General features: G+C 41.7%; 1 protein-coding gene across 1 annotated transcript in view; it reads left to right on the forward strand.

The window, feature by feature from the left end:
• Window positions 1–11,559, forward strand: part of LOC124264274 (SCO-spondin-like) — a 52,345-nt gene extending 40,786 nt beyond the window's left edge. The window contains exons 18-19 of the mRNA XM_046699014.1: window positions 71–241; window positions 11,243–11,559. Coding sequence (XP_046554970.1) covers window positions 71–241; window positions 11,243–11,445 — 374 coding nt within the window. The 3' untranslated portion in view covers window positions 11,446–11,559. The remainder of the gene's footprint in view (window positions 1–70; window positions 242–11,242) is intronic.
• Window positions 11,560–24,772: the final 13,213 nt, after the last annotated feature.

The raw sequence follows: 24,772 nt of genomic DNA on the forward strand, positions 1-24,772 counted from the left end.
ACGCACATACTCACGCACACACGCACTCACACTGTTAGAGTGTTGTAAACTCCCACGCTGTGTATTTCAGTCGAGTGTCCCGGCGGGTTCACGAAGGTGGAGGCCCATAACATGTGCTATAAGTATGAATCTAAGGAGAGGAAATGGGAGGACGCTCAGAAACATTGTGAGGGCAAAGGTGCAGACCTAGTCATATACAAGACGGATGCCATGCACAAATTCTTTGAGGATGTCATTCGAGGTAAGTTTGAAATATTTATGCACAACCTCGAAATATCAAGTCCATTTAGGCATCCATTAATGACATATATACCTTCTGTACACAACAGATATTAAATACAATTACAATGGTAGGATACAATACAGGTGGTGATGACAAGAACATCAGTGATTATAGGAAAAGCACAGATTTAGGGATGCCAGCTTCTTTGGTATGAATAACACGACGTTTCTCAGTGTATGCTTAATCCTTCACCTGATGAAGGAGCAAGCATACCTCTGATGAAGGAGCAGGCATACCCCTGACAAAGAAGCAAGCATACCCTAATAAAGGAGCAAGCATTACCCTGATGAAGAAGCAAGCATACCCTGATCAAGGAGCAAGCATATCCCTGATGAGGAGTAAGCCTACCCCTAATGAAGGAGCAAGCACACCCCTGATGAAGAAGCAAGCGTACCCTGATGAGGAGCAAGCCTACCCCCGATGAAGGAGCAAGCATACCTCTGATGAAGAAGCAAGCATACCCTGATGAGGAGCAAGCATGCCCCTGATGAGGAGCAAGCATATCCCTGATTAGGAGTAAGCATATCCTTGATGAGGAGTAAGCCTACCCCTGATGAGGAGTAAGCCTACCCCTGATGAAGGAGCAAGCATATCTCTGATGAGCAGTAAGCATACCTCTGATGAAAGGGCAAGCACACCCCTGACAAAGAAGGAAGCATACCTGATAAAGGAGCAAGCATACCCTGATAAAGGAGCAAGCCTACCCCTGATGAAGGAGCAAGCACACCCCTGACAAAGAAAGAAGCATACCTGATAAAAGAGCAAGCCTACCCCTGATAAAGGAGCAAGCCTATCCCTGATGAAGGAGCAAGCACACCCCTGACAGAGAAAGAAGCATACCTGATAAAAGAGCAAGCCTACCCCTGATAAAGGAGCAAACCTACCCCTGATAAAGGAGCAAGCCTACCCCTGATGAAGGAGCAAGCACACCCCTGATGAAAGAGCAAGCATACCTCTGATGAAGGAGCAAGCACACCCCTGACAAATAAGGAAGCATACCTGATAAAGGAGCAAGCACACCCTGATGAAAGAGCAAGCATACCTCTGATGAAGGAGCAAGCACACCTCTGATGAAGGAGCAAGCATACCTCTGATGAATGAGCAAGCACACCCCTGATGAAAGAGCAAGCATACCGCTGACGAAGGAGCAAGCACACCTCTGATGAAGGAGCAAGCACACCCCTGATGAAGGAGCAAGCATACCCCGATGAAAGAGCAAGCACACCCCTGATGAAGGAGCAAGCATACCCCTGATGAAAGAGCAAGCACACCCCTGATGAAGGAGCACGCATACCCCTGATGAAAGAGCAAGCATACCTCTGATGAAGGAGCGAGCACACCCCTGACAAAGAAGGAAGCATACCTGATAAAGGAGCAAGCTTACCCTGATAAAGGAGTAAGCCTACCCCTGATAAAGGAGCAAGCCTACCCCTGATAAAGGAGCAAACCTACCCCTGATGAAGGAGCAAGCATACCCCTGATGAAAGGACAAGCATACCTCTGATTAAGAAGCAAGCAGACCCCTTACAAAGAAGCAAGCATACCCTGATAAAGGAGCAAACCTACCCCTAATGAAGGACCAAGCATGACCCTGATGAGTTCGCTCGTCACGCCAAAAACTTGGGTTCGATTCCCAACGTAGGCACATTACGTGAAGTCCATTTCTGGTGTCCCCCGCCGTGATATTGCTGGAATATTGCTAAAAGTGGCGTAAAACTAAATTCACTCACAGGCTCCGGTAGTGTCTTTGCTATGTTGGCTTAGTCGATACTGTTCTAGAAGATGAAGGAGCAAGTTTGACCCCCAAACATCGACATACATGTATAGCAAACGCGTTGGCTCGACACGCCGAAGACCCGGGTTCGAGTCCCCACATGGGTACAATGTATCAAGCCAGTTTCCTCGGATCCAAACCGTGATATTGCTAAAAGCGGCGTAAAAGCCAAGCAAATCACGCACTCACCTTACTCGTGGTTTAATAATCCGAGATCTGCATCACTTCGATCTTCCGAGCTGGATCAGGTGAAATACCAATAAACTTGATTTAAATTCAGCCACTGAATTCAATATAGAACGTATAAAACTGGCACAAGCCAGTCTCCGTTGAACTGATTCGTAAAATGTGTAAAAATGCCCTCAAATGGATGCCTGAAAATATGTGATGACATAAGTGTTGGCCAAAAATGTAAGCATTTCCCGCTCTACCTGTAGCACACGGTACCTACACTTTTAGCTGAAAATGGTTTGTTGCCGTTTTATAAGCAACATGTTTTAAACGTTTCCGTTCAACCCCCGAGATCCAAAAAGCAACCATATCGAATTTAATAAAACTCCAAAATAAAAAAACCCAAACGCACCCCACCTTCCAAACTTGCTCGATATTATATCTGTGACGGATTTGGCAAACTGAAAATACCCAACTCTTTATGTAACGCTTAATTACAGAATCACACAGCGGTTATTACATGTTCCCCGACACTAGAAACACTTTGTTGTTTGTTTCGTGTTTAGTCACCTTCAAACATGGGCCTGTGTTGTATCTTGCCCACAGTTCAAATGTATACTAAGCCTAACATTGACAGCATAAACATTTTGCAATTATTACTTCATTTACTTTTCCTCATTTGATTATTTCGAATTCCTCTCCTTTCTTCTATTATCATCTTCATATATCAATTAGCTTTTTCTCGTACTTCGATCATTTTCAAGTTTAAAAACACCCTAATTATTAAAAACCCAAAATACGACAGTTATTAATTTGGCTATCACAGTAACATTGTGCACACATATATCTTACAGACAAATAGCGCTATTTTCTACCAACCCGGTCAAAACAACGTCATCCCATTTTAAAGACATATTGTTTTCTATTTCACAATTATACCCTGCAAATAAATTAAACTGCGAAAATCCTCAAATGTTATGACACAAAATGGGGAGCAGCACAAATGGCACCCGGACAAAAACCACTCGGACAAATGCCACTCGGATAAAAGCCACCTGGACAAAAGCCACCTTGGGCAAATGCCACCTAGGACAAAAGCCACCCAGTTATTTTAACATTGCGGAGAGGACAATTACCACCCTTATTGACTTTAATGATTTTTTATGGAAATTTTATAAAGGGTTTAATTTAAGAAGAATTTGTTTTTGTTAAAAAGGTTGACTTTCATAAAAATGTTGATTTTGTTGTAAAATTATGTTTACTTTGATGAATAACTTGGTTTCCTTAAAAAAATGTTCACTTTGATAAAATATTGATTTTGAAGTAAAATATGGATTTCATGGTAATGTTGACTTTATATATCTATAACACAGCTCATAACATCATATTTTGAATGTGAAATTGTATTGCACTGAACTGGGATGATATATTGAAGTATATTGCGATGAAATAGTGCTCATGTTGGAAACATACAACATCTTTTATACATTATTTTATAACGTATTTAGTGCTAAATAGTGCGACTAGTGCCAATGTTGCATATAAAAATATCTAGTGTCTATTGTTAATGTTTAAATTGAAAGCAAAATGAATGTTTTTTGGTGTGTAAATGAAAATGAATTATCATGCAAATACATCTGGGAAACATGATATTGTGTTGGTGGTTTTTTTTGGGTGGCATTTGTCCGGGTGGTTTTTGTCCGGGTGGCTTTTGTTCGGGTGGCTTTTGTTCGGGTGGCTTTTGTCCGTCCAATGATACTGTCATCCGTCTAGTCTTCAGGAGTGTCCACTGTCACTGCAAGAAATGCGTTGAAAATGGAGGGTATGCTTTATACGTCAAGCAGGGATGTATTCATATCAAGTTTACTTTATGTTCCAGATATAATAGGAAAGAAAAATATCGACGTTTACCTTGGTGCTCGTGATACTGATGAAAATGACAAATGGTTCTGGTTGGATGGTGAACCTGTCCAAGGATTTTCGAAATCCGGCAGTCAAAACTGTCTGAAATTTGATGCCTGGAGTTTGGATGATGAACACTGTTCTGACAAGCACCCATCTATTTGTCAAATATTTGCTTAGTGTGATATCTCGCTTTATGGTCCGTCTGTTTGTCAAGCAGGTACCAGGTGCTCTGTCTGATGTACATGCAGTTACTCACTGTGACTTCCTATGCGTCAAACACAACCTTCGTGCGATACTTCTACGTGTCCAACATATGCTCACTGTGATCCGTCTATGTTCAACATGTGCTCACTGTGATCTGTCTATGTCCAACATGTGCTCACTGTGATCCGTCTATGTCCAACATGTGCTCACTGTGATCTGTCTATGTCCAACATGTGCTCACTGTGATCCGTCTATGTCCAACATATGCTCACTGTGATCCGTCTATGTCCAACATGTGCTCACTGTGATCCGTCTATGTCCTACATATGTTCACTGTGAACCGTCTATGTCCAACATGTGCTCACTGTGATCTGTCTATGTACAACATATGATCACTGTGATAGGTCTGTGTCCAACATATGTTCACTGTGATCCGTCTGTGTCCAACATATGTTCACTGTGATCTGTCTATGTCCAACATATGCTCACTGTGATCTGTCTATGTACAGCATATGCTCACTGTGATAGGTCTGTGTCAAATATATGCTCAATGTGATCCGTCTATGTCCAAAATATGCTCACTGTGATCCGTCTATGTCCAACATGTGCTCGCTTTGACCCGTCTATGTCCAACATGTGCTCACTGTGATCTGTCTATGTACAGCATATGCTCACTGTGATAGGTCTGTGTCAAATATATGCTCACTGTGATCCGTCTATGTCCAAAATATGCTCACTGTGATCCGTCTATGTCCAACATGTGCTCACTTTGACCCGTCTATGTCCAACATGTGCTCACTGTGATCTGTCTATGTACAGCATATGCTCACTGTGATCCGTCTATGTCCAGCATGGGTGAGTGAGTGAGTGAGTTTAGTTTTACGCCGCACTCAGCAATATTCCAGCTATATGGCGGCGGTCTGTAAATAATCGAGTCTGGACCAGACAATCCAGGGATCAACAGCATGAGCATCGATCTGCGCAATTGGGAACCGATGACATTTGTCAACCAAGTCAGCGAAACTGACCACCCGATCCCGTTAGTCGCCTCTTACGACAAGATAGTCGCCTTGTTATGGCAAGCACATGGGTTGCTGAAGACCTATTCTACCCCGGATCTTCACGGGTCTGTCCAGCATGGGTTCTCAGTGATCAGTCTATGTTTCCAACATGTGTCTTCTGACAGATGTAATGATTTAAGTACATATTGTATTAAAGAAGTGCGTGTGGTTTGTTCCTATGTTAGCTGTATTTCTAAGTGTGATACTACATGTTTAGATTAATGCACATGTACGAAATTATAGACACACTTACGTGGGCGTTCAAAAAGGAGTCAGCCTAACTATATTATCCATGTCCAATGTTTGAAAAACTTCTATTTTGAAGGAATCATTAGCAAAGCCATATCCAAAATTTCACAATTGTGGGTAATGTGGTTAACGAGATATAAGTCATCAATACACATTGGTGTATAATATTTCTTAAAAATTGCAGAAAATGAAATACGATCTGTCATTTGGTACCTCTTAGATAACGGTATGCCCTCAGATAATATCATATAAAATATGTTCAGTATAGTATTGGATGAATCCCGTCATAATCAACATTCAAAGATTTGGATTGCTTGATATATATTTAGACGGGGGCTGTTTTTTAAGGACACCCCTATTTCAATCTTTCAAAAACATTGTGTCCAGATATTGAAGCTGGCACTGTTTACAATATATTGAGAGCAGACATTTGTGTGACCATTCAGTATTAAGTTTGAACCCTTGACATCATGTATGAATAAGTGAAAACATTAGAATAAGTTATGTCCTTATGATTACGTCATCTGAAAGGGGGATGGGTAGTGTCTCCAACACAAGCTCTTTCAGTAAACATGAAGGGGGGGAGTTACTTTAACACGCGATTGTAGTTTCAAATTGCATTTTTTATACATTTTAAGTCAAACAAAATTGGGCTCGTGAGGCAGAACATAGCAAAACCAATTTGCTTGAGGTTGACAGGTAATATGTAGAAAAATAAAACATAAAAAGAGCTGCATTTGTATCATTTTCTGGGTGAGGCTGACTACTTTTTGAACGCCCCTCGTAGCATATCGCCAGAATTAGTGATAAGTCCTATATGTATTTAGATTAATGTACGTAAATCTATATGCACCCTGCACATTGTCAGAATGTGTGTATTGTCCTGTGAGCAATGATATACTTGAAATTGTAACAGCACATATTGTATCGTCACATTGTGGTCCATCGTGTTGATATATGTTTAGATTAATGTTCGTAAATATATAAGCTCTAAGAACATTGTCAGAATTTGTGCATTGTCCTGTGAGCAAAGATATACTTGAAATTGTAAAAGCACATGTTGTATCGTCATGTTGTGGTCCATCGGTTTGATATATGTTTAGATTAATGTTCGTAAATATATAAGCCCTCAGAACATTGTCAGAATTTGTGCATTGTCCTGTGAGCAAAGATATACTTGAAATTGTAAAAGCACATATTGTATCGTCACATTGTGGTCCATTGTGTTGATATATGTTTAGATTAATGTTCGTAAATATATAAGCTCTAAGAACATTGTCAGAATTTGTGCATTGTCCTGTGAGCAAAGATATACTTGAAATTGTAACAGCACATATTGTATCGTCACATTGTGGTCCATCGTGTTGATATATGTTTAGATTAATGTTCGTAAATATATAAGCCCTCAGAACATTGTCAGAATTTGTGCATTGTCCTGTGAGCAAAGATATACTTGAAATTGTAAAAGCACATGTTGTATCGTCATGTTGTGGTCCATCGGTTTGATATGTGTTTAGATTAATGTACGTTAATATATATGCACTCTGCACGTTGTCAGAATGTGTGTGTGTTTGTGAGTGTGTGTGTGTGTATTATCCTGTGAGCAAAGCTATTCTTGAAATTGTAACAGCACATATTGTACGGTCATATTGTGCTCCATCGTGTTGATATATGTTTAGATTAATGTACGTAAATATATATGCACTGTTGTCTTTTGTGTTTAGAAGTACTGTCGGTCACACAATATACTGATATAATTCTTGCACTTTACTCGTTGTGTAATGATGCCGCATGTTATACAGGTACATTCGAAGTTGTTTACTGGCCTCAAAGGGGATATGGGCTGATGTACCTTCGATGTTTGTTTATGTTCCCTGAGCCCGAAGAAGTTGTATATCCATAATAATTGTCATTATTCTTCATCAACTAAACTTCTAAAATGCCCATCGTCCTTGAAAACCGTCAAAATCAGGAATGATACCCCATGCACGTGTATGTGGCCACTGTGCTGTGCACGTGCATTCCAGGCGTTGTGTTTAGGGGTGGTGATAAATATAAATGGTGGTGCGTTCGTTTATAAGAAGTCTGTCTTTGAAATGTTTGTTAACGCTTATATTTCCTATCCAAATTGAAAGTTCAGGTTTCCCTACTTTTTAAAAGAGTATATATACTACTGGAATGAAGTAACTGTGCATTATTTGATGCTTTGCCATTTCGTAATGATCTGTGGTGTTTTCCTTAACTGTTGACAGGATAATATCGAGATCTGTATGCATGATTTGACACTAGGTCTCGTGACACGCTCTTGAAGAGATGTGGTGTCTAAAGTAAGTTCACAAATTCAGTATCGTGTGTGTCAACCATTGGCATTGATGTAGGCTTGACAATGACAACGCGTAGGCGACACTAAGCGATTGAAGAAAGTCTGGTGAATGTTCTTCTATTTCTGAAGCAACGCTTGTCCCTATTCAGCTAACATAAATGGCTGTTTCTTGGTTTGACGTGAACGTGTCTCCATTTTATTCCAAGCGTGCTCGATAGGGGACAGTTCCGGTGAAACAGCAGGCCACGGAGGTACCGGAATGTTCTGCTGTCTCAGGAAAGCTCTCACTACACGAGGGACATGTGGACGGGCATTGTATTGCTGAAGCGTGAAGCTACGTCCCTGTCCTTGAATGAACGGCTGCACATGAGGCCCAAAGATCTCATTCTTTTACTACAGACCTGTCAGATTGCCATTGACAATAACAAGTGATGTCCGACCATGAGATGTGATTCTCCCCATACCATAACGCTTCGCCACCAAACTGTCGTCGTTGAACAACGCACGTGTCAGCATACCGTTCACCTGGCCGTCTGTACACCCTTGACCTGCCATCTGAGCTGTCCAGATGAAATCTCGACTCGTCAGTGAACAAAACACCATCACAATCTAATCTCCGTACCGTACATGCTGTCTGCACCAGGCAAGATGTGCCTGTCGGTGACGTTGGAGCAAAATTGGACATATTGCAGGCCGCTGGGGCCGGATGTTGTGCTTCCTCCATGGTGCGTACGGTCCTGGAACTGATTGGATGTGGGCCAGGAATTGGCCTATCAGTCAAACTGGCAGTATGGAATCAATTGCTTAGATGGGTCAACTGAATGAGGTCGTCTTGCTGTCCAAGGCAAATCTCTCGTGTTCTCATTATGCTGAAAACGTCTTCATAGGGATGAGATCGTGTTTCGATGGACACCAATATGTCTGCCCACTTCATTTTGGGCCATTCAAGTCTCCAGCATACCCTGGGCGCGGAGGGGCCGATTTTCTGTAAGCAGTGACATGACATACGTGCATGTTAGGATGGAATAACATTGTGTGTACGAAAAATGTGTACATTGTGCACAAAGTACATCAAATACGTGACGTCAAATTCCATGCAAAGTGCTTTACTGCATGTTTAAATAGGATTATTTTATAAGTTTTCAAATTACTTTTATTTTATGCAGTTTTATGTTATACACAGTTGCTTTTTTTCGTTAGTATACATATAGCTGCATAACAAATGACAAAGGTTCCCCTTTGATAAAGATAACCCCCAAAGCGTATTCAGAATGATTATATGCAGTTTGATAAAATTAAACAACGTATTTAAATGTATATGTGGAATAAAATGGCATACCATTATGTACGTTTGCTAGCAGTTTGGGAAGCTTAAATTAATCAAAGGAAAACCAATTGAGGACAGATTTCATTTCGTGTTTATTATTATTATCATAATGTGATGTTTATATATCGCAAATATCCAGCTCAGCTCAGCTGTTCAAAGGCGCTTTGTTTTTCACTCTATCATAGGTTGTCAATTTCAACAGCACATCGTATTTTTCAATCTCAACTCCCTGGGGATCATACAACTCGTGCAGCCATTTTGGCGCACCAAGTTACTGTGGCTTTCCCATCCTTACGAGGTACCCATTCACAGCTTGGTGGACACATAGTCACGGTACTTTGTCCAAGATTCCCGCACGTTGTTGTACCCGCAACTTAGTGTTTGCACGTATTCATGAGGGCACCATCTGGTCATTTACCAACGGTTATACAGTTGATTGTTCGTATGTAACTCCCACAAAAATGATTGCAACTGGCACAAACGTTGGTTCCTTTTCAACAAATACATTCAAATGACAACCAAAAGGAGCATGTCTGCATTGATTAAACACAACCCGAATCCAAAGGCAGGTTTTAAAATGTTGGTCGAAAGAGGTGATCATACTCTACCATACCAGAATGCACGCGTAAAACATTCCGAAAAGGCAATTTTCTAGACAAGGAGAGACATAGACTTTTAGAAATAAACAATGGCAAGCTATTTGTTTCCATGCCCAGATATGTCCCGTTGCAACATCGTTTCTAACTTCAACAATAGCCACGCGTCTCTAAGTCGACAGTGGAAAACACGTGGCCTCCGGAGCAGTGTAGGATGGTCCAAGACCTGAAAGACAGAGACATGACCGAGTCCTTAATTTTGTTTTCGTTTTAATAAGAGTAAATTATGTTACAATTTCTATTATAGTGCGAAATATTAAGTGTCATGTAAACGAACTTGGTGGTATTATATTTCTACACAAGTCTGTATAAGGTTAAACGAGTCAACGAGTCTGACCACCCAATCCCCAGTCACCTCTTAGAACAAGCATGGGTTACTGGAGATCTAGCCCGGACCTTCACGGAAAGCTTGTAATGTGTGATCATCTTATGCTGTATACAGTAATATTAAGGCCCACTAACAATGAGTGGAGTTTATCTCTGCAACGTAACTGCCGTAATGTTGTGGAAGTGCAACGACCTTGATGTTTGAATCATGTTTACCCGCTTGTTCGCCTGGAGGGGTTGAGTCGTGGAAGGCGGTACCTTTTCATCCCAGCACAATCTGCCTGGGGAAATGTACATTAGGTCGCCATTTCAGATGTTCGACAGTCTGAGAAATCTAAAAAGTTAAGAAGCTGGCCAAACGGGAGTGAATGCGTATTTCAACGAATGAAATTGTCAACTGCTGTTTGGTTTTTCAATTATTTATCAATTTACTTTTCATCTTTTAAAATATACTTATATTCATACATATATTTATTCACTTATCAATATTCCAGGTGTACGAAGAGGAGTCAATCCAGCGACTGACATAAAAATCAGCAAACTTGTTACAGTAGTGTGCGAAATATTTTCTAAATTTGGCTAGCCAGTCGGGCTGGGTATGCCTGAAAGTTAATAGCCAGTAAAATAATTTACTACCCCGAACTTTGAATGTAAAAACGAAGCAAAAGAATGCAAAAAGGTAAAATACCATAAAAAACAAAACAAATGATCCCTTGAAAATTCATTAGTCAGTCGGGCCTGTGACTGGAGATTTACTGGCCCGACTGGATTGTTACTAGCCACGGGCTAGCGGGCCAGTGGCTATTTCGCACACTGTGTTACAAGCCTCTTACGACAAGCATGGGTTGCTAAAATCCAATTCTAACCCGGATTTTCACGGGTACCATGTGATAGGAGAGTATACAGTAATCTCTGAAAACATTCCAACTGTTTGTGCTTATTGTTATCACTGGATGTTTCAGATGTAATAGGCAACAAAAACGTCGATGTTTACCTTGGAGGGCGTGACAAGGACAACAATGACCGGTGGTTCTGGTTGGATGGTGCACCTGTCCAAGGATTTTCCAAATCGGGCAGTCAAAACTGTCTGAAATTTGATGCCTGGATTCTGGATGACGAAAATTGCGACGTCAAGCATCCGTCTATTTGTCAAACATTTGGCTAGAGTAACACGGACTGCCCCAAATCTCTTTCTTACTCCCGTAAACGTTTTTTATGCATAAAATGATGTTATCAAGGCCACCAAACCTTTATGCAACGCGATAATTGTTCTGACTGAGATGCATAAAAAAGCAACCCCAAAAAATAAAAGGAAAAAACAAAACAAAACAAAACAACACCCCCCACCCCCCAAAAACAAACCCAACAAAACAACACAACAAAAACCACAACAAAAAAAAAAACCCAAAAACACAAAAAAAAACAACCAAACAAAAACACAACGACAAAAAAACCCAAAACACTACCCCAATCAAAACAAACCCAAAACAAACCCTAGTAAGAACAAAACAAAACAAAACAACAAAAAAACCCGGAAAAACCCTCTGGATGCCAAGTTGAATGAGCCACTATGTCTCCAAGAACGGCATCGAAATAGCTCTTGATGTTCTGTGAAAGGAGCACAAGGTTGATTGAAATCTTACGCTCCATGCAGGTTGAATAAAGACAAGCAGCTGATGTCTCATTTTCACACATAACATAAATACGACTAGATCTAGCCTGGATATGGACAACACAATTTTCATGTTGGTTTGGTAAATAAACCCAGTTTTTGATTGGTTTAGAATCAGCAATTTGGATGGTTCCTACTGAAATAGCAATCACCCAGAACCTTATTCTTCAGGGATGAATGAAGCCTTACTTTGGTTAGGATGGAAAAATTACAGGAACCATGAAAAGATGTAGCAGCACAAGCGTTCTAGACAAATCGTAACCTCTTTTAACAATGTATACCCTTTCTTACTTGTACATACCTGTTTGTGTGTTGCTTAACGACATACTCGGCTATATCCCAGCTATATGGTGGCGGTCTGTAAATAATCAAGTCAGGGCACGACAATCCAGTGATCAACAGCATGAACATCAATCTATCCAATTGGGATACGATGACAGGTGTAAACCAAGTCAGCTAGCCTGACCACCTGATCCCATTAGTCGCGTTTTACGACAACGGTTGCTGTAGACCAATTTGAACCCAGATCTGTTTCCGTTGGGATACGATGACAGGTGTCAACCAAGTCAGCGAGCCTGATTACCCATCGTGTTAAGTCGAACCTGGATCTTCACGGGTTTGTACATACTTTAAGAATCTTACAAGGCTACAATGCCTGTGTGTAAATATGACGTTAAAAATCACAAATCACTAAAATGGTTATAACGATAATATATACATTATCATAAATTTATGTCTAAATATGCAACTTTGTAAATTTTGTAAATTTATGTTTTCTTCCAGTGCATGCTTTTGACAGTTTTGGTTATATAGTACCGCTCAAGATTGTGGTAGTATCAAGGTTTTCATGAATTTGTTTTCACAAGGACGTAGGGACATGCAATATAAAAACTGGCATGGCAAGATCTCAGGGTCATCATTTCTGAAACATTATAGTGGTTTTCAATCTGTTTTGGATCTTGAAAAGTATATTCTTGAAATGTTTCCCGAAAAGGACCTGCTGAGGGTATGATGTCTTTCAGTGGCATTTAGAATATGTACATTGATGTCCAAGATATTTTTATGGATTAAACTTCTTTTTAATTTCTCTCACGACGTTTCGAGACCATTCTGGTGAAGGGACCTGGAATGGTCTCGAAACGTCGTGAGAGAAATTAAAAAGAAGTTTAACTCATAAAAATATCTTGGACTGCTGAGGGTATATTGTAAATTTCGCTGTGCATCTCCTTTATTTAAATTTCAGTTAGGCAGATTTAAATGCCATGATGCATTGTTATGTACAAAATGTCTCCTGGGCTGCATTGAAGACGAATTTCACTTTTTAATTCTTTCTCCTTATTATAAGAGAAACAGACAACTGTATTTACCTGACTATTATTATAAGAATCCGTCTGCTTCAGAAAAGGAATCGGCTGCTATCATCCACTTACACAACACTTATCAAATCTTTGTCGCTGTATTCAAAAAGAAATTTGCCAATTTGATATTGTTGTGAATGGTATACCGGCATGCGCACTGTGTGCAGCTGGTTCTGTATTCGTAATATGGGTCACGTGGCCCCAAATACTAATAAACTTATCACTTGTCACTGACTTGTCACTTGTTATATAGTATAAAACAGAAAAACTATGAAAAAAGTTACGGACAATCACGATTGCGGTATTTGTTCAAATAAGGACTCAAAATCAAGCGTTTTTCAACAAATCATATTCAAAGGTTTTATACTGACAACTGAGAAGAAAAATCAATCAACAACGTTTTTTGATTCAGAGTTGTTTTATGGTCCTTGTGTTTCCTTTGGGTTGGTTGGTTGTTGTTTAACGCCGCACAATATTCCAGCTATATGGCGGGGGGCTGTAAATAATCGAATCTGGACCACACAACCCAGTGATCAACAGCATGAGCATCGATCTACGCAACTTGGATACGATGACATGTGTCAACCAAGTCAGCGAACCGGACCACCCGATCCTGTTAGTCGCCTCTTACGACAAGCATGGGTTACTGAAGGTTCATTCTAACCCAGACCTTCACGGGTACTTTTGGTAGGGCATAAACATTGGATTTGATATGTACAACAGTCAGATTAGTATTTTGGCTCTTCATCTGGAAAGTATTATGTGATATAGAGCTCTCTGATGGCGTAGATTGTTTTTTTATGTGCCTTTCAGTTAAACCACATGAACAGTGTTAGGTATTATTTTGTTCGTTTGAAATAAATATATATTATATACTTTTCTTTTATGTTGTGCCTTTCACATTTTTATAGGCAAAAAGAAAGCGATCGTCTTCAGTAACGTTCAAAAACACATGGCTTGTGGTGAGGATTATTTCCACGCCTGTAGCCACGATCCCTGTTTTGAGTAAGTGAGTGAAGTTGTACGCCGCTTTAAGCTATATTACAGCAATATCAGGAACATCCAAAAAGAGCTCCACGTATTGAAACCATGTCGGGATTCGAACCCGGGTCTTCTGTGTAACCACTAGTTAAATATTAACTCACTCTATACCGCCACAGTCCTCTGTTTGGATCGCTCAAGGAGGAAATGTGCCTCATCGTCTAAGGACACCCCACCCCCCACCCCCCCATGTCTGACGTGTTTCCTGGTGCACTGCTGGAGTCGTAGATGTTGATACCCTAAACGCGTAGATGACGTCAGTCGATCCTCACAGAATGTACAGTTCTGTACACTGTACACACGTGGGTGATAGTAAACTGATGGATATGCTACCCAGTTTCAAACACAGAATGCATCCCTGGATGCATTATTCCTTATCGATGCAATTCAGTTAATATACTCAGCAGCAAAAAAACCCGTCAGCACGAATTCAAAATGAGATAGGCACACTATACTGACTCCGAGCCGACCAGTCCTTGTTGTACCCATTAATGCCGAGCGTCAGGCAGGGACCAACAAGTACCATATTTTAACGTCTTTTGGTATGACGCGGTCGGGGATCGAACCCGCGACCTTCCGCTTTCCGGGCGGACGCTCTAACAAGTACACCACAGATTCGGTTAGATAGGCACGGTAATCAAATCAGTACACAAATGGCCATATTAAGCGGATCAAAAACAATTTTGTGTACAATATCTTGACACATCAATGAATAACTCAGCACAATTTCAAGACATTACGTGAACGTTTGCAGTCCATTCAGTCTCTTGACTTCAGTATCTAGTGTGACCAACACGAGCGGCAATAACTGCAGCACAGCGTCTATGCATGCAGTTCACCAATCTATTGACAAAGGCCACTGGCACCTGGAACCATACTCTGACAAAGGCCTGGCGCAATAAATCGGCTCTGTTCGGCCTTGGTATGATATTATTCAGTCTCCTCTGAATTTCATCCCAAAGATGTAGGAATGTCTGTGCTCAGGTAAAATTGGAGTTGTAGTCAAAAATATACAATCAAAACATTAAATGAGTTTACAGTTATCCGTTTCTGGGACGTAAAATTCCAAACTGACATTTCATTTGGTGGTTTGTATATATTGCTCTTTCCGTATCATGCCTCAGAGATAAATTAATATTTACACCACTGTTGGCGTTCCTGAAAGTCTCCCAGTACATTAAACATGAGATAACGCTGAAAATTCATCTTGTTTCCGCAGCGGGGATGATGAGGCAGACATTCAAAATTCCAGAAGGTGACAGAATTAAACTTAAATTCAGATTCACAGCAAATTCCTTCTTAATATATGTCTTTTATAACACCATTTCACCATTCCGTTCACTTTTAAAACTTAAGAAAAGATAGATAATGGTTTCGAAATTAATATGTGAGTGGCAGATGGTACTGGGAGTATTTAACTGTGTTATAGGCTCGCGGGTTATGGGGAACTTTTTTTAAAGAATTCATAAAAAGCATTGTGATTTGTCTCATGTTTGCTTGTTCGACATATTCAGCATGTTGGTGGTCTCTAAGTGATCGTATTGCAGCCACAATCCAGAGATTAACATAATGAGCATAGGCTGGCATAAGATGACACGGAGCACTCAAGTCAGCAGGCTTGACCACCCGATCCCGTTCGTCGCCTTATACAAGAAGTAAGAATTTTTGAAGACCAGTTCTAACCCGGATCTATTCACATTTAGTTTAGTGTGACATAAGGTATCAGGACGAACTTATTTTGTTCTGGTTTTAAGACATCTACTATTTTTCCAACAATCGATAAAACATTTAATCACAGAACAATTACATTAATTTTCCTCATAAGTTTTGGGCGGTGGACTAGCTTACTGACTAAAGCTTTCTCTCGGGACGCTGCAGACCCGGGTTTGATTCCCCAGATGGGTACAGTGTGTGAAGCCTGTCACAGTGACAACTATCAATACTAGGAAGCTAGTTATCACCCCCACCCCCCTCCCCCCAGAATTGTCAATGTCAAATTGATGTGGATATCTCCTGACCGAAGAACAGCCGCAACGCAGATAACAAGTGACCCAGATAACATGAGACGCAGAAAACAAGAAACAGTTGAACCGCCCGCTCCACAGATATACACAGATAGACAATTATCAAGCCAGTGACAATTAAGCGTTAGGGAAGTAAGGACCTAAGGCAAATAAGTAGCACTACTTGGACCAGTACGAATACACTTAATAATCCGAGACCGCCATATGGCTGGAATATTGCTGAGTGCTGCGTAAAATTAAACTCACCCACTAGTTATCAGAGAACTACTTTCGGGGGACACTAGATGTTACTCGTTGAGTGAATGAATGATGCAAGCCTCCAAAACCGACACACAGGCACGTGGCAAGAATTTCTCTCTTACTGCGTCCCCCCCCCACCCACACGCACGCACGCGCACGCACACACGCACGCACGCACGCACGCACACACACACACACACACACACACACACACACACACACACTGGAATCCTTCTGTACAGAACCTGGCCCAATGGCGTAAACTGCCCCTCCACAGAGGGGTATGAGGAGGAGTGTGCTGGCTGTCATACAGTCACATGGAGGTTACACTCGGTATCAGCAACAAACAGTATGGTCCAAGCATGGTCTAACAGTCACTGCAAGTGTTATAAAGACAATGCACGGACTTCGGTAAAGACAACTTTGTCCTCAGCGTCGGCTGATTAAACTTGGTGGGCTGATAAACAGAATTTTAAAAAAAAGTACAAAACTGAAAATTAGATTTGGTAAAGTTTCAGAAAGTGTCTAGGATAAAACAGTTATCAAAACATAGCAAACATAAGGATCAAAATACATGTCAACTGCAATAGTCGTATCAAACACATCATAATCGATATTTCGACATATTTATGTATTATGTTGAAAAAGAAGAATGTTGTCAGGTCGTACAATATCCAGACAGTACTTATCGACACATGAAGTATTGAAATGAAAAGAAATTAGTGCAAACATTGCATTCTGTTCATATTTGACGCATTGTATGTTCAACCAAGAATGGTTGCACAGCCGTACACTATGAAAACAGTAATCATCAAAAACAACTGGACGTACTGAAATGAATTTTTCTCAAGTGAAAACACGGCATTCTTGTCATACTTGACGTATTGTGTCGACAAAGATGAATACTTGTACACATTCTTTTTATCATTGTCTACCAGACTGATCCTGAGACTGCATGTAGTAACGGGGATATTAATTTCGATCAGAACTGTAATCCACACAAGACGCACCTCAACAAACAGGCCCACGGAGAGACAGTCGCGTGTACGGTCAAGATGAGGACGATGGTGCTTGCTGCTCTGTGTGCATTCATGCTGCTGCTGCAAGATGCATCAGGGGGAACGGATTTACAGAAGTGGGGATATAAGAAGAGCAAAGTATCTGACAACTTAAGGGCAACTGGAGAACGACACCTGGGTTTCTCGCTGCTGAAGTGCAGTGTTGAATGCAGTCTGAGAACAGCATGTTTTGCATTTCAGCACCTACGCTCAACATCGTCTTGCACCTTGTTCCGCCGTTCCCGAAACAGACAAATTACTGTCCAAGGCCATGAATATTACACAGCAACGGGTACGTAAAGCTTTTATATTGATAGCTTTTTATTAGCATACTTAGTATTTGTTGACAACATTCCTCTGTAAAATGACAGCGGCTTAGGGTGAGTGAGTCAGGACTTTTCGTCACATCCGCAGTATTTCAGCCATATCGTGTCTAAAAAAGGTTATTTTTTCATGAACTCAGAATACATAAACCTGTGGACGAAAGACAGTTAAAAGAACCAGAACATCACTAACATGTAAATCTTAAACTATAGACAATACATATATCCTACAAACTGTTCTGCCTAACCTTTCCATCATGTAACGAACAGTGCTCCAGAATACCTGTGTGAACTTGTAAAACCATACATTCCAACAAGGATACTCAGATCTAAAGACAGTCATCTATTGAGTGCCCCCTTTATTAAGATGACACGTTTTGGTGAGAAATCATTCTCATATGCTGCGACCACTGCGTGGAACAAGACTGCCCTTAGAACTGAAAACATGCCATGATTTGTCATCTTTCAAGACCATATTAAAGACTCATCTGTTTCATCACGCCTATCCTTCAAACTAAGACCTTTGACTTTCTCTTATCTTTCAGCGCTTTGAGCATACGTATGTGTGGAAAATGCGCTTAACAAGAGGACTATTATTATATTATTATAGCATGATATGTGTCAGGTTATAGATCGACAACAACTGAAGGTAGATCACCATACCAAGGACAATGGGGACTTACAATACCTTTGCTGTCAAAATTGCAACGGGATCGGCCTGGTTCGTTGTCTCAGTTGATACAAGTCATCGTATCCCGATTATGTAGATTGATGCATGTGGGGTTAACCATGGGATTGTGTGGTCCAGACTTGATTATGTATAGACGGTCATTGAGTTAAGTGCATTCGTTAAACAAAACAACCCCCCGACAACCCCAGGCTAACTAATACCCTATTTTAAATGGAGCGTCCTGCATTAAACACATGACACGCAAACATCCTGTGATATCATTCACTCACTCACTCTAACCATGGTGACATGTTTCTATTTTTCAGAAAGAATCATTGAGTAGTATATACAATGATGGTACGGGACCAGGACCCCCAAGGGCTCAATTTAAAAAAATTAACCCTTGGGGAGGCCCTAATCCCGTACAAACATTGTATACACTACTACTGAGCTGCATGCACACTTTGACGAAAATCGGTCAAATAGTTTCTGAAATATTCACTTTTATTAAGTGAGCATGGGGTCAGTAGGGAAAAGGTAAAATGTCCAACTTTTTGTCGTAATTAAGTCTTAATTAATCTAATGAAGTCATCGGGAGTGTTCCCAATGCTGTTTTGCTGTAGCGTAACCATCTACCGAGATGCATGCAAACTGTCGCGAAAATCGGTCAAATAGTTTAGGAAATAATCACTTTGTCTGAAAGTGAATGAAACACATCTCTCGTCAGTTTCCTCCACGGGTCATCGTCCAGTATCACCGAGCGAGCGCTGTGGGCGAGTCGCAGTGTGTGGCTCGACTCGTACAGCCGTCTTGCTGGCTGGCTGGCTCTCTCGACAGTTCCCCCGGGTCGACTCGCTGCCGTCTCGGTAGCATTGAGCGAATGCTGTGGGCTAGTCGCGGTGTGTGTGTCTCGGCTTGGCTATGATGCCCGGCCTTCTGACTAGTGAGGAGACAGCTGTGTGAAGCTGAATGAAAACGCAGGTCTCGGCGTTTCCTCCCGGGAGTCGCCTCGGTCTGGCTGGCTACATTACGTTGATGTCCGCGAAACGGTTTATTGTGAATCTCCTTCTATGATTTGTTTGGTTTTCGTAATGAAGGCTTGTCGGGCCTGTTGCTTCCCTTGTTCTATGAATTTTTTTTCTCGTCTTCGCAAATGACTGCGTTTTTACAAGACTTGGTCCGAATATCTTGTTTCATTCTGTGATATTTTGCAATTTCTGATAGCACCAAACGAAAATGTTTTTCGGAGATTTTAGAATCGGTGAGCGCGGTGGAAATATGATCGTCTATCATGTTTAACTTCGCTTCGGCTAGAATTCTAAATTTTGTCGTATTTCAATGCTTTACGCTGCAGTCTGCGAGACACATACTTAAGGGTCATTCCGATCAACCCTACAACTCCGGCTGTTATTTCGATGCCTAGCACCACGGGTGCAGCCACGATGGAGGATAATAACCCGATACCCGCTACGCCTAATCCCGTCCATGGAACTGACAGCCCTGTGATATTTTTTCAGTCATGCCGACCGCGTATCTTGTTCACGTTCTAGTTGTTGTTTGATCTTGCATATCTGTCTCAAACGAAACCTGTCTATGGTTTCCAGTGTTTTCGCCACTTCATCCACGACTGGGTACAGTCCCATATGTGTGTATACATATATTTTTTTAATAAAATAATATTTAATTGGTTTTCCGTTAATATCTGATTGATGTATTTGAGGCTGCTAAGGTTTAGATTATCGTACATGGAAATATTCGAGACATGAATCGATTTTTTTCTATCACACGCCCTCCATCGAGGCTTATTAAGGGTGTCGATCCTGGTCTTATGACGATACGACACTGTTGGTGATTGTGTCTGTCTAACCAGCGTATTATCAACCCAGTCAAAAGTGTTCGTTCTGACCTCCCACGAGTGTTAGCGAGATAGAAATCTACTACGAGCGTGGTGTGTGATATGATAGTCAAATTTGAATTGAGAAAAATTCCGTTGGTAATCGGGTACGTCAAACCGTAAATATGAAGCCACGTCGTTTGAAGCTAACATGTTGCCAGTGTGACCTGGTAATCGTAAAACTTGTACATCAAACTCTGCAGTGAAAAACGTGAGAAGGATCCTGTTGTTCGTAATTTTGGAGACGTAACCATTGTATTTAAAAGATATGTGGGGTGAGGTGAGGGTCATGTAGATCAACCAGTCTGAAGTTTGAAGTCTGCTAGTGACACCCGATCGTATATGTTGCCTTTTAAGTGCAGGACATACAAGGTGTTTTCCTCGCCGGGCAGATCGAATCCCCGCGTGTCTCCGAGATCAGCTAGTGTTACGTTGGGATGGTTCATCTCGTTTATATATGATTTATTATGAAATAGTTTTCAATAGATTATCAGATAATTCCTCGGACGTGCACTTCAAACCCATGAGATGTATGTTGTCGAATAGGAAAATTTCGATGAGCGATATCGAGTCTTCCACGGTCATGGTGACTCCCTGCAGACTGGTGTAGGCGTTAACGTTCACCAGCACGTAAACGGAGCAAACTTGATATGTTGTTGTTTGGCCCAGCGGAGTTTGATCTCTTTCACGATTTCGATGACGCGTGGACGGCGGTTCGCTGAGGTAGACTTGGATGTAGAGCGTGGATTTTGCCGGCAGATTTTCCAGGACCGATACCACGCTGACACCATCTGCAATCCCACGTTTTGCATCCCGCGTTTGCTCGACAGCATGTTGACTACTCTTTGCCTCAATGTCCTGACGATCAAGCTTCGTCTTTGCATAGGGACGTAAGCCAAGAGCAGCGTTCCGTTGTTCACGACTTTCGTCAGGTAGTGATCTTTGTTGTCCGTGAAAACGTGTGGAGAGTCGAGCGTGGTGTTGAGATTCCAGTCGATTTGGGATGGCACTAATACCCATTTGTTGTTGTCGTTGAAGATGAGAGTGTACTGCGGGTTTCTGGAGACGGCCGTGGTCTCGACGTCGTCCAGGTGGAACAGCCTGCAGCGGAAGGCTGGGGTTATCGTCCATTCGTCCTCATCGTTGCGTATCAGGTCGTACCGAGTGTTGTTGAACGCTCATTCAGTATCGATGAAATCGCCTAGGTCGTTGCCACCACCAGCGGCTGTAGAGGTTGGCAGTTCGACACGTTTGTATATGCTGTTTTTCAGTTGCAATGCTTACAGTTTTCCGTCGACTCAGGGTTTGTCGAATCCACGCATGTCCCCGAAGTCGGAGATCGCTATGTTGGCGCATTTTCTAATGCGTGTTCGTGGACCATGAGACTCCGTCATTGTCGTATGTGCAGTGTCGCTCTAAGATATCCTATACTTACGGGATCGTGTTTGACGTCTAAACCGATATTTTCAATTCCGTGATGTTGCCTAAGATTAATGTCTTGTAATTCCGTGACGAAAACGATTCGGTTCTGCCGTCGTACTCTTCCGTTTTCACCGGCACTGCTCTCAGCATGATGGATGGTTGTTCGCCTTGAACGTTGTCGGTCGTGCTACACTGATCGAAATGAATGCATTGTTTGTGATAGGAACGAGATCGGGTAATTTCGTGCCGGTCACGGTGGTTTCCGAAGGTATGTCGCTAACGTAAACCCGAGCATTTTAGCCAACGGACGATTGAGTCTCAAGTCGCTTTTGCCGTAAATAATCAGCGGCGCGTCGATCGCAAAACTGCACTGGTGGTCGGCGGGATCGCGGTCGGACTGCCTCATTTGGTTAAAAATTCCTTAGTCGCGACGTACACCAGACCCGCTACGGCGACGATGAAAGCCCACAGGTTTTGACCGAGCCATGTGACCGTTTTCGACAAGAAGTCTAACAACCAGGAAACGATGCTGCCCAAGATGCCAGGCAGCGCTTCGGCAGCTTTGCCGGCCAGTTTAGCCAGGGCTTCGCGGAGAGATTTCAAATGTTTTTTTATCCAGTCTCTGACATCGCCTGATGATGGGCTTGGTGGTGTTAGGCTTGGTGTACCACCACCGCCCGTCAGCGACATGACCAGGGTCGATATGATGAAGCCCAAAGTCGTGAGAACGCTGGCGATGGTGATCCCTTGTTCTTGGAATAGACTTCGGATCCTGTCGACCAACGTGGTGTCTTCGTTGAAGATTCGGTCGATGGTTTCATGCACGTGGCTGATTTGCGATCGGAGGGCTTCCCGGTTGGAGGAAGCGGCTTCCAATCAGGTCCGCCTCTCATCTTCCAGGTCGCAATCTTTTCTCGATGATGTTTTTCGTGGCTTTGTCGTCGTCGACGATCCTGAGTTTTCGTTTTTCGCGGGCAATGTGCTCGTCGATTTCGTTCAGTTTACCCATGTTGCTCACGAGTTCTCCGCGCATGTTCTTCGTCTAGACCCCGAAGTTCCCTAAGAGGAAATTCGAAACCGGGCAAGGGCCGACACACGACACACAGTGTTTGGGTTCTGACGCAGAAATTCAACTCGGTGCTTTAAGACAGGGACAGGGATTTGTTCAAAGGACTGCTTGCGAGAAAATGACATGATCCTGACCAAACAAGAACGAGAACGAGTGAAGATCAGCTCGCCAAAACGAATCATGCCAAACTCCTGTTGAAAACCGACCAAACTGTGGCGTATAAAGTCTGCTAGCAAAATTCTAGCAAAAACTCTAGCAAACTTCTAGCATAACTTAAGCAAATGTTTGAAACACTCATCGTGTGCCACTTGACTTTCATCTCGCTGTGTTTCGCATGCATCGCATTTTATTTCATTAGACAAGCGAGAGAAACTGGTGGTGCTGACGATCGGTGGCAAAGCCAAACAATACTTGGGTGAAACAGACACCCATTTGAAATTAAACGCAGAAACCATTATTCTCGGATTCAAAGAGAGGAGAAATGATGTACTGAATTTTATTTTCATATTAACTAAAGAGTACATATAATCTAGAAAGTTAGCAAACATTGTACCTTCTCTCGCTAGTCTGAAACCAAAATTGAATTACAATTACCACTTACACAAATTTCATACATACTCTCATTGTAAATACGACACTTTTTGTTACATTTTGGTCGTCTTGCCACAATCTATTTACATAGATAATGACTTTGTAATTTGACTCCTATATAAAGCAACAAAAATTCTGACTTCTTAAATGTGCATGATATGCTGTACCCAGATCAAAAAGAAATAAAGTGATAAAAAACATACATACTTGGGTGGGGGTGACCACACTCCCGATAAGATTCACAAAATGCCAAAAAAAGAAATCGACAAGCCAGACTCTGCGCCGAAATGACCAAAACCATAGGTTATCTCATAATGCAAGTCTACGCCGCCTTAGCGTTGTACTTCTTTCCCATTCCGCCGGAACGTCGACTTTACCTGTGGGAAGATCTCGATAAAGATCCGGTCATCGACCACGATTTGAGCGCCGTCAGCTGCATGCTGTACCACAGATTCGGCATGTTTTTAGCTCCGGTGACCGCGGCGATCATCACAGCAAGGCATTGTCAATTTAAAGAAGAAAAAAAATAATAATGATAATAATATACAACAACATGGATGCACACCTGGAGGAAACGCCAGCGCCGACGGAGGAGGAAGCAACGACAACCACACCGATACGACTAGTCACCAAGAATCCTGAAAACGTCGCCGCCGGTAGAAAAGGTGGTTTAGCCAAGCACCACAAAAATAATAATAATACTCTGTGGATTGTTGCAGCAACGGGATTAAGCCTCATCGTTGGCGCCGTTATGCTGCTATATAATAATAACAAGAAATAGCCCCGCAACAGCAGACGACACAATTAAAAATAAATCCTCATGTTATGTTAAAAAAAAAATATATATATTTTATGTATACACACACGCTCGCTTTTCGAAAATTGTTCTCATACAGCCTATGATCAAACTCGTTTTCAATGTGCAGGACATGGTCATGCTCGTCATTGACTTAGGGATGGTGATGGCCACCAAGGACATTCTCATGAAACAAGGAATTATACCGGAAAATATTTTGAAGTAATATTATAATATTTTAGAAAAGAAATGGCTACGATCGCTATGATGGTCAGTGGTGCATTAGTCAACCTCCTCGCATTTTCCCGCAGCAATTATCTCTTCTCCAAATTAC

The sequence above is a fragment of the Haliotis rubra genome, unplaced genomic scaffold (assembly GCF_003918875.1).
Source record: "Haliotis rubra isolate DU_JTF1 unplaced genomic scaffold, ASM391887v1 Scf918, whole genome shotgun sequence".
Taxonomy (NCBI): domain Eukaryota; kingdom Metazoa; phylum Mollusca; class Gastropoda; order Lepetellida; family Haliotidae; genus Haliotis; species Haliotis rubra.